The sequence below is a fragment of the Haemaphysalis longicornis genome, unplaced genomic scaffold, assembly GCF_048455015.1.
Source record: "Haemaphysalis longicornis isolate Haplotype H1 unplaced genomic scaffold, Haemaphysalis longicornis Haplotype H1 scaffold_8, whole genome shotgun sequence".
Lineage (NCBI taxonomy): Eukaryota > Metazoa > Arthropoda > Arachnida > Ixodida > Ixodidae > Haemaphysalis > Haemaphysalis longicornis.
This window is the reverse complement of record NW_027526445.1, coordinates 159,596,630-159,608,065: the sequence shown is the minus strand read 5'-3', so window position 1 is coordinate 159,608,065 and position 11,436 is coordinate 159,596,630. Positions and strand designations below refer to the sequence as shown.

The window sequence follows — 11,436 nt, the reverse complement described above, 5'->3', positions numbered from 1 at the left end:
GATCCCGTCTTGCTGGGCATAAACATAGGTTTATGCGCAGGTTTCCTAAGCGAGGAATAGATATAATGTCACGTGTTGTGTTCTATTGTTATTTTTTCGTGTGTTTTTCGTGTCCATCACATATAACCGCTACCCTTCACATGGTAATAAAAAGTTGATAGTTTGCGCCTCACCTTGTCGTTTTTTGTGTTATTCACCCTGTTCTACGTTTTCGTGTTAGGCAGTACACCTCTGCACTTCAAGAGGTTAAAACACCAACTAGTCCACTCCCAAGCCTTGGAGAGGAACGCTGCGAGGTCCTATGGCGGCGTCCACTACGGCACGTGATTGCGGGGACAGATTTGCTAAGCCATCCAAAAAAGAAACCTATTCTTTAATCTCCACTCTATCTCCCGTACCTCCTCATTTATTGTTGACCGCAGCAGCAAGCCATCCCCGTGCGTACGCAAATGCTGATGTGCGTATGACGCTGCCGGGTGAAGAATCTGGTGGGTGCTGAGGAAGATAGCAATCCTTGGCTGGTAAAAAAAGGGGACGTAAAAAAAAACGCGCTTTACAAGCGGGCAATTTGAAAAGGCCATTTGGCATCATAAAGTTTCATTCATATCAGAAGGGTGAACAATGCTGAAACGCGGAGAAACAGAGAGACTGTTGGCTAACAAACACAAAAGAGATATTCGCATGTGATAGCGCGAACTCGTGCCATCAGCTCTCTTGGTGGGAAACTGTGGGAAAATGCTTCGCGCTTGGGGGGGGGGGGGGGGGGGCAGATGCGGGATGAGTGTATGATTTAGAGATCACAAAGTGCGCAATTAAAATATTCGGCACTTAGTTGGTGGCCATTGAGCTCCCTGCGAAACATGTATAAAAAACTAAAAGCCAATCTGTACCCGAGCTTTGGGCGCCAGATGTTTCGAGGCTGGTGTACTAAACAACCTTTTACTTTACGTTATCTAGCCAGTTAATCCAGCACGCCCGCTGGTCTTGAAACAGTGCTTGTTGCACACAGTTCATATTCTCATTTCTGCAATTGAAAGCCCTGCAGTTGGTATGGGACGTCGCCAAACGTTGTGTTTCAATTAGCACCAGCACCATCGCTCTCGGCGGCTCTCCAGCCATTGGTTTACACTTGGGGCCACAAGATCGCGCCACCGTAGTGTCAAGCTGCTGTGCGAAGGAACTCCGTAAAATTACCTTGGAATGTTCAAACTTCCTACGTTGTCAGTGCGTATCGTACATTATGCATCAACGAAAGCGGATTTTATAACTATGTTCCCTCTCGTGGCTTTTATATGAATGGTAAAGTTGATGCTTGGGCGAGGTGGTGTTTTATAATCTTGAATTCACAGCGCAAACAAGAAAAGAGGACGATAGGGAGAGCACGACACACAGGCGCTGACTAGCAACTGAAGTTTATTGCGGGGACGTCTAGTATTAATACAACAGAAATAAAGGCAACAAATAAATCGACACATAACACCTGAAAATAAAATATAACAAATCCGCCACGACATCACTAAGCGTCCCTTCTGTTGCGCTATCAGCAAAAGAAATCACCGTCTAGAGCGGGTGTAAGCACATGGTGGTAGTAATGTCGTGGCGGATTTGTTAAATTTTTTCATGTGTTGTGTCGATTTATTTGTTGCCTTGATTTCTGCTGTATTTATACCAGACGTCACAGCAATAAACTTCAGTTAGTCATCGCCTGTGTGTCGTGCTCTCCCTATCGTCCTGGTTCCTTGTTTGCGCTGTGAATTGAAGTTTTATGTAAAACTCCCATGTTCCGTTCGTTACACTCACCGTTCACAATTAGGTACAATTGCTTTGTCAAATGAGCAAATTTTCTTTAGTGTTCCGTGTTAAACTGGTTGTTCGCTACCCCTTTTAAGGCTCAATATAACATAGTTGACTTTACAAGCTTAAAAACATTAACGCGAGAAGGAGTAGACACCACGTACGTCTGGCACCAACCTCTCTTTTGTGTCACGTGATTAAATAAAAACGCTTTTTGCGTCGATACCTTACAACGTTCACCCACGTTATGGCAGTTTCTGCTTAAAGTAACAGGAGACGGCATCGTTCGGTGCATTTTGCGATGGACGAGCAATAGGAATCTTACGGTAGATAAATAACATCGTCACCTTTAATCTTACAGAGTGCGAGCAATGCGAGAGCCGCAACACTCCTTTCTCACGTCGGGTGATGCGCTATGCTTTTTGCAGTTACGGACTCGCATCCTGCAAGTTCACCATCCCCGCATGAAAAAGAAAAAGGTATGACAACCCCGGCCACCCCGAAAGGCCCGGACAGCGTGATAGCCCCGGCCACGACGACCACGACGACAACCACGAAAACCACGACCACCACGACAACGACAACCACGACAACGACGACAACCACGACAACCACGACAACCACGACAACGACAACCACGACCCCAATACCGAAAATAACGAGTAAGCATTTGTTCCATGTCCAGTACAGGTAAATATTAAGCAGCAGAGAACTTTCTTTACAGGTACCTGAGGCGCCTAGAAAGTACCCGAGCGGCAGCTAATAACGAGTTGAAGTTCGCGAAAGAAACAGCGTCGGCCTCTGTTTCACCATGAATCGGCCTTCTCAGAGGCCTGTTTCATGGACAGTGTGCCCACAGTCCGGTCACGAAAAAACTCAAAAACGAGGTTTCTTGGGCGGTCCGGCTGCTAACGGTTCACAGGACAAAATTTCTGTGCACCTTGGTCAACACATTGCGCCACGCGAAAGCAGGCAACACATCAGCCTTCTTACGGAGTTGACGCTACTAAAACACGCATCGTAAGGCTCACACGAATCAATGCGTCCCGGTCATTTCACGGAAACACGGGAGGACCGCCCATTGCAGTCTGGTAACAGGGTGAGCTAAAACTCTATAATTATAAATATCTCTAGGTTACCGGGTTTACCGTACCGTTTCCATACCACCGTGATGCCACTGCGCATGCGCGAGTTGTTACCGTGAACGGTAGCTTACTGCGCAGGTTTTACCGTCGCCACCGAACTTTGGTCTTGATTACAGCCAATGCAGTGCGCTCAGCGCTTGATGCTTGGTCCAGCCGATAAAAGTAATAGAAGTTCTTTATTACGTTCTTCTTGATAAGCGATGTACAGGATTTAAAAGAAAACCATGCTTTTCACCGATTCCAAGCAAAATAGCCGCCCCTACTCAGTCAAAGCTTCGCCCAGCCTGAAGCATTGTGCGAGGCGAGGTAACGGAGGCAGTTGTGTTCTCTTTACAACATGTAATTTACTCATTTCATGGCGAGACAATTACTGAAGGCATCATTACTGGTTTACGATATTTGGCGTTAAACGTGTGGCCACTAGATGGTAACATCGAAATCGTTTCCTTTTGAAAGCGCTATGGGAAATGTCTGCAAGTATTGAAAAAGAAAATGTTTTATTGTCAGTGTCTAATGAACAGTTCTGTGGAACAGAGTTTCTGCCGTTTGCGTTTACACTTATTATTTAGATGTCGCTACTTGCATTTCGGTGGCCGGTACGCCAGAATAGAGATACCGGGAATGGTGTGCTAAACCATTTCCCGTCGCGACCACGGTGTAAAACTGTCGCGACCGACAGAAGAAATACGTTCGCATGTGCAATGGCGTCACGGTACAACGATAACGGTACGCTAACATGGTAACAAGGTCAGCTACGGCAACAGTGAGGCCTTTTACTTGGGAGCAAAACCGCTAGGCACAACAGCGTACAAAGGACCGCAATGTCCCGTTACCGCCACCTGAGTGAGAAGCACCCCGAATGAGAACTTGAGCTCCCCGCGATGACTGCAAATTCTGCTTCAGCACAGCTTCTTACAGCGCGAGTTTGGTTCGGTTGCCAGAAACCGGTCAAAAAAAGAGCTTGAAGGGAGCAATTAAAGGGCCGCGCCGCCAAGACAAAACACAACTGTGCCAAGTTTGAACAAATTAGGCAACTCAATCAACCCCATTCCAGACGCGAAGGACGTTATTACCTCGCAAAAATATCGAGAAATATCGAAAGACCAACTTTAGCGCTAAAGATGCGTCAGAAGGACAGGCGTTACGCAATGAGGGCCAGCATTCAAAGTTTGGATAATCGTGTGTTTACGGGTTTTTTGGTCGGCAGTCTAGTGGGCGGCCACCAGTCGCGCATAAAAGAATCTGTGACGTCATAGAGAAATTTCCGGGATGCGGCTGTGGAGACGCCACTGCTGAGTGCGTTTTCCTTAATATCTCTGTTGTTTTGTTTGAAGTTTGCGATAAAATGGCAATCATTGTTGTCGGGACAAAGCGGGTTTTCCATGACCAAAAATTTTATTTTTTCTGCATGGCTTCTTTACGTAACGCCCAAAGAAACGGTCGAAGTAGCGTGGAGACAGCCAAGATTGTTCTTGCCTGCACGTGAACGGGCTGTATCAGCTACGCTTAGCCGCTATCTGCAAAGGAACTCCGCCTATGAATGTTATACCATGCGAGCAAGGAACTTTGCGACGCACACTGGGGAAGCTGCGGATTAAGAAGCAATGCTGCCGCTTAGCTAAACTCTCTGCGTACGAATTAAGGAACGAATTAATGTCTACAGGAACAGAGTGCGAATGCGTTCGAAGGAAAATGTAATTTTGCAAAGAAACACAGCCGACTAACTTTGTTTGATCCACGGTGCATGGGCTCAGTCGGTAATACGTCGAAAATTCACTTTGGCAATTTTAAGCGAGTGGCCAAGTCACCTAAAATAAACAAATCAAGGTGAGGACGCATGCAACTAATCGGGCGTATTGCAAATAATTGCATGGAAACGGAAAGGTGCTCGAATTGACTTAAGTTCCTATATATAGACTCCATAGATTATCAGAAAGCGTTTGAATTGGTCGAGCCTAGGCAGCCATTCAGGCATTACGGAAACACGGTGTAGACGAGCATTATGTAAGAATCTTAAGGATATTTATAATTGGTTCACAGCTACCATCATCCTCCACAAGGAGAGCAGTGAAATACCTCTAAGGAAGGGCGTCAGACAAGGAGACACAATCTCTCCAATGTTATTCGCAGCACATTTACAAGAAGTATTCAGAACATTGGATTGGGAACAGGTGGGACTATGGGTTAATGGAGAATACCTCAGTAACCTTAGATTCGGTGATGATGTTGCCTTGCTAAGTAACTCGGCGAACGGATTGCAAAGCATGCTTACATCACTGGACAGAGTGGAGCCGTGCACGGGAAAATTAATACACAGAAAACTAAAGTAGTGATGAATAACCGCGGGACAGCACAGCGATTTGAGATAGGTCGGGAGGCAGTGGAAGTGGTAAGCTTATATATCTACTTAGGCCAAGTTGTGACGACGGATCCCAACCATGAGGCACAGATAATCAGAAGGATAAGAGTGGGGTGGAGTGCACTCGGCAGGCATTCTCAGATAATGAATGAACCCGCCGCGGTGGCCCATTGGCGAAGGCGTTGCGCTGCTGAGCACAAGGTCGCGTTTTCGATTCCCGGCCATGGCGGCCGCTTTTCTGATGGAGCCGAAAAGCAATAACGCCAGTGTTTACGAGATGTCGGCGCACGAAAAAGATCCACGGGTGGTCGAAATTATTCCAGAGCCCTTCACTACGGCGCGCCTGATCGCCTTCGTTGCGTCGGTGCGTTGAACCCCAGAATCAATCAAACAATCAGATAATGAATGGCACCCACCATTGCCCCTGAAGAAGAACGTGTATGACAGCTGCATCTTACCGGTACTCACGGACGGTGCACAAACTTGGAGGCTCACTTCAAGGGTTCAAGTTAATTTTAGGATGGCTCAGTGAGCAATGGAACGGAGGTTGGTAGGTGTAACATTAAGGGACAAGAGAGCGGAGTGGGTCAGGTAACAAACGTGTGTTAAGGATATTTTAGTAGAAATCAAGAAGAAATGGACGTGGGCAGAGCATGTAATGCGAAGGCAGATAACCATTGTTCATTAAGGGTAACGGAGGGGATCCCTAGAGAAAAAAAGCGTGGCAGAGGGTGGCATCAGGTTAGATGGGCAGATGAGATCAAGAAATTTGCAGGGATAAATTGGTCGCAGTTAGCGCAGAACCAGGATAAGGCGAGATTAATGGGAGATGCCTTTGCCCTGCATTGGGCGTAGACAGGATGGTGATGATGATGATTTTGTCCTTTATTTTTTGTGCCTTTTGAAACATAAGTTGGAAAATGTGCCTGTAAGAATTAAGTTTAATGTTTACTTGCGTGTTCGCTCCCCGCTTGTGGCACTGCGAAAGAACAATTGCAGCGGATGAGGCTTACGCAGCGCATCCCGTAGGTTGAATGACCATGAAGTGTGTGGACGGCAGGTCTATCTTCTCCTCCTCGATTTTCAGTGTTCATTTGCACAGTCGGAAGAACTGCCACCTCCGGACATACCTACCCATTCGACGGGCTCTGTGACCAACTGTATTACAGCAGCGTTTTCACCGCGGATGGTGAACTCCACAGCACAAGGGGGGACAGCAGCTTGGCTGCGTTTCAGGCCACAATGAAGAGATACCGAAAGACGAAGGGTGGTCTGGCCTTCGACTTCTTGTGAGTTCCTCCATTTTAATCATGCAATCATTTAGAATTTAGCATATACTGGTCTCTACCTCCATTCTTACGTTTGCAGTCTAAATATACCCAAACAGACTTCCGCGCATTTAGGCCGTTAAAAACTCCTCACAGGCATTAAGGACTGCTTAGACGTAGGAATACAAAATCGAGTGAAACGTTTTTACATGTATCAAAGCTGTTTCTGCGGTATTGTGAGCGACGCCATTTTCCTTGGTCCTAGGGGAAAAGGAGAGGCAGCAGTGCAGGCGAAGCTGCCGTAAGGCGGTCCTTTGCGGAGGCGCGGGACATCAAGTATCTTCTTTTGGAAGAAATGTGTGTGTGTGTGTGTGTGTGCGCGCGCGCGCGCGCATGTGTGTGTGTGTGTGTGTGTGTGTGTGTGTAAGTGTGTGTGTGTGTGCGTGTGTGTGTGTGTGTGTGTGTGCGTGTGTGTGTGCGTGTGCGTGTGTGTGTGTGTGCGTTTTGTGTGTGGGCACAAAAAGCACGTACACACACGCGCACGCACACGCACACTGACACGCACGCGGGCCCGAAACTATAATTGGAAGCCAGCGCTTTCTAGTTCGTATTTTAAAAGTTCGACGAGTTAAACGGGAGGTACACGAACGAAAAAAATACTATTAGGCCACCCACACTGTGAAGAAGGACGAGCAGCGAGGATGGGTTGTGTTTTACATCAATGGGCGCAGCTATCCCCGAAAAAAAGCACGCGTGTTGGGGATTTGCTGTTGAGTATACTCGCTTGTCAATCAAATGATCTATGCTTGGAAGGACAAGAGTTTTATTGCAGGAGACTAATATGGGAGTGTCGGTTTCCTTCCACTAGAAGCCCACGAATTGACAGCATACGAAAATTCCACAATATTTACAACTTCATAAGAATCTTCATAACCATAAATAGTACATGAAACTTACGTGGGTCGTTAGGGTCGTCTTAGCGGCGCATTGGCATAAAATTTGTTTCGGGGTATTTTCGCTTAAACAAGTTTTCGCAATTTTTAGCCATACCCCTCTGTAGAATGTCATTTATACGCCTCGAGCTTTGCGATCGCTGCGCCGCCTGCCGCCGCTTCTCCGCGGAATTGACAGGATTGGCGCTGCGCGACTGATAGGGGCTCATGCAGTGTTTTGGTTCTCTTTGGCTCCTTTTTGCCCTTCTGCGCACTAAAAAACTTGTTCTGGTGACGTCTGTAAGTAAATTGTCCGTTTAGGTCCCTCCAAAAGCCCCTCCGTCTTGCTAGGTTGCTCAAACCCCAACAATAGCTATCCGGGAACGCGGTTCTGTGCCCTTCTTGGTCGTCGTTACGGGCGTCGGCGACGGCGGCAGCATACCGACGCTGTCACCTCCAAATACGTGAATTAAATAGCACAAGTGAATTTTATTGCAGCCTTGTTTTGACCTGATACAGGCACAATGAGAAGTGTGTTTCGTTTTGCAGCGCGGTCAACGAATGCGGCCTCGTTTAGAAAATTTACGTCGTAGAAAAATATATTTCGGGGAAGTGATTATCCAAGACCCGATAATAAATTGTGCCTTTTAAAGAATATAACCCACGCAAAAATGTTAAGTATATTCTAAGGCTGTGCGTCGTGAAGATGTGCACTCCTGCATACCACATAGACGGTATTCGTTGCAAAGTTTAGCGGTCAATTTCTTCGCTTGGCAACACTGGAAACGGCCACAGACATGGCGGATGCGCCACGGACACGGTGCAGCCTGTGCCACTGCGGCCGCACGCTGAAGAAAAAAAAAGACACCGGCGTGCGTCATCTGTTCCGCTCGAATCCGATTCTAAACTGTGGCGCCAACAGAGATGTTATTAATCGCACTCACAGTGAACTCGACGCAATACTTTACTCCATTCGATTCAGACGTGATTGCCTGCAACGCCTGCATCGTTGCACGGTGCGTTGCACCAAAGCGCTCGATTCGCCTCTGCAGGAATGGTGCCGTGCACCGCGTCGCTCGATTGCTCATGGTGCTGCAGTGGTGCCGCCGGGGTGCAGAGAACCGCTGCACCTGCTACCGAGGAAATGCAGCGATTCGGTGCAGTGAGCGTTGGGGCGTTGGGGGTTGGCAGGCGGCTACCGGCAGTTGCGGCGACCGCATTAAAATGTCCGCCGAGCTCGAAGATGCCTGGGACAAGCTTAGCGTCGCCGCTGATGCGTACGACGGAACCCAGATGGCCGTAAACATACAGTTGTAGAGGACGACAGGCGAGGATGATTAGCAGACGACTAAGCCTCCACCTCGCTCGATTGTAAACACGTAGGGGCACTAGTGGCGGTGCAACCGTGACGGCACCGCGGAACCACGCTGCTGCACTGCACCGGCAGCACAGAACTTCCTCCGGAACGTTGCCGTGCACCCCTTCTGAATCGAATGGAGCTTTTGTGTTCGGCGAAAAGTTCGTAACGTGAAACACAGTCATGTGTTTCACAATCATGCTTAGCACGGACAACTGCCGCCATCCCGGGGAGCCCGACGTAACGAGTGACGGTGCACTGTACTCGGTTACAACTCAAGAACGGCACAACCTCATGTAGTGTATCACTCCGCCAAAGCGCCGGACCCGTGACGTCAGTGCGCCCGCGTTTTGAAATGGGTTTGCTATGAATGCGTGATATCGTCTGCCTTGTCTCACGCAGTTTTTTTGTCGTCACTGGAGTCGTTTATAAGCATATTAAGTCCAAAAAATTACGGGAATGGCTCACGCCATGTTCAAAATATTCCCACTAACGCCCTACTTGCCCCGCGCGGAGAAACACCCGGCTACGGTGAGAAGGCACAGTGGCAACTCCCGGTGCTGTTCTTAAGTTGTCACCGAGTATAGCTTACACGGTTGGATGGAGGAGAAGAGGGGTGCCTGATCTGCGGGCCGTGCGCACAACGTCGCCTAGCAACAGACGCTTGGCCACAGATATGGCGGCGCACACTTGGTTGCCTGCATGCATTGCACGCCATTGAATACCGAGGATAGCAAAAACCAAAAAAAGTTAATTAAACCACGTAAAAATTAATGGTCTGCAAGTCCGGGAGAAACAGAATAGCTCGTATGGTCATGAAAAAAAAAACTCATTGTAGCTTCTGAAATGCTAAAAACGGTCGTTTGAACTTACGCCATGTGCGACTAACCAGTCCAACTAGTGTGCGAAATGCACTGCTATTTCGTGAGATGTCGGGAGGGGCGAGAGGAGGAGGGAGACGCTTAACAATCGTTGTGTACCAATGCGGAGCGATCAAGGAATGAACGTTTTAGTATAATCACAACACACAAGCTACGCATCCACCATACTCAAGTTTTTAGACTTCAACGAACAGCTGTTCACTCGGCGGACGCATTTTTTGAGGCATACAAGTTTACAACTGATGAATAGTGCCGTAACAAAAGTGGGATATCTTACAAGGCCCTCTGATTTTCATGTGTGCTAGATTCTGCAGGCTCCCTGCGTCATATGACTATGCTTCGAAAAAATTTTTAGTTGCGGACGCGCATTACTAAGGAAGCCCTTCTCCACGCTGCTTGCGGAGGATATATGTAGCAGATATGAATGTTTGCGGGCGCTCAGCTCCCGACAAGGCGCCCAAGCATCAATTTTTTTGTCGTGCGCTGATCCCGGGTATAATTTTAGGTTATCCGTCGTACTTATTTCCTAGAATGTTCGTGAAATTTATGTCCAGAGTAGGCATCAATATCTAAGATATGTTATTGGCGTGCTGTCAGTTATGAGTACTCCGTTAGGTTATATGAGCGCACAAAACTGGTTTAAGTCGTAGTGTATAGCCATAGCATGACCATTTGAGGAAACTGAGCTTATGGAGACAATGTTAGAAATTTCACGGCAGTGGAATCGCAATCATCTCCATATGCATATCCCACTTTCGCGACGCCGACCTGTGATGCACACCTGGCGCTTGTACAGACCGAATGTACCAGACTAAGATGGCCTCAGAACATATTTACACTCTCGTAAATGTGCCACATTTGCGAAAAGAGTGGCTGCTCGACATAAATATGTATTTCCAGCGCCTTCAAACGGTAAATCTCAGTCGTGAACGGGCCCCGAAAGCAGCGGTGAGAATGGGGAGCGTGCCGGAGACTCCCACGGCTGCTTTCGAAACCGGCTGCTCGGGGGATTTCAGTGGCGCCCCTACAGGCGGCGCTCGAGGCGTATATGAAACAGGCAGAAATTCCTAACGTTTAGACTTTCAATGCAAACTAATTATGACAAGTAAATGGAACTCGTCGTAATCATAAAACCATTTTTAGTAGCCAATTTGTGTACGATTTTTCCACGATTTCTGCATTAAATTTAGTGGAAGAGCAATCGCGAGAATATAGAGAAATGTTTTCCTTTGGATGCGACGCCTAAAAAAGCTGACATCGACCACCTCCGGAAGGTAGCTATTGGCCCGGAGTAAATACCGTGGCGCCACCTAGGAGTGACGTGACTTGTAAGACGCCGTGTTATGTTGTCTTCTGCTAGAATACATTTCCTATGCTTATGCGAGCGCTCATGTGTTGTTATGGCCACCACATGACCCTCCTCGCGGTTTCGATGCTAATTACCCAAACAAGTGGTCTAAAGACCGAATAATCCGGCAGAGCAATCAGCGACTCGCTTGTTCCCGGCGACACCGCCGCGGCTAGGTAGTTGCTACCATCGCCACCGTCAGCCTGTACACAGCCTGCTAACGCCAAGGACGATGCAACTGGTACCGAGAAAAGGATGCTGTTAATTCATTATGAAATACTCTCGACTTGACCTGAACGAGACCGTTTGTGCAAAGATAATAGACCTTGCAAGAGCGACGGAGACATGCCGC

At 47.8% G+C, this 11,436-nt stretch overlaps 1 protein-coding gene across 1 annotated transcript in view; it reads left to right on the top strand.

Annotated features, from left to right (window-relative positions):
- Window positions 1–2,245: 2,245 nt before the first annotated feature.
- Window positions 2,246–11,436, top strand: part of LOC144149759 (uncharacterized) — a 68,385-nt gene continuing 59,194 nt past the window's right edge. The window contains exons 1-2 of the mRNA XM_077681411.1: window positions 2,246–2,456; window positions 6,386–6,587. Coding sequence (XP_077537537.1) covers window positions 2,276–2,456; window positions 6,386–6,587 — 383 coding nt within the window. The 5' untranslated portion in view covers window positions 2,246–2,275. The remainder of the gene's footprint in view (window positions 2,457–6,385; window positions 6,588–11,436) is intronic.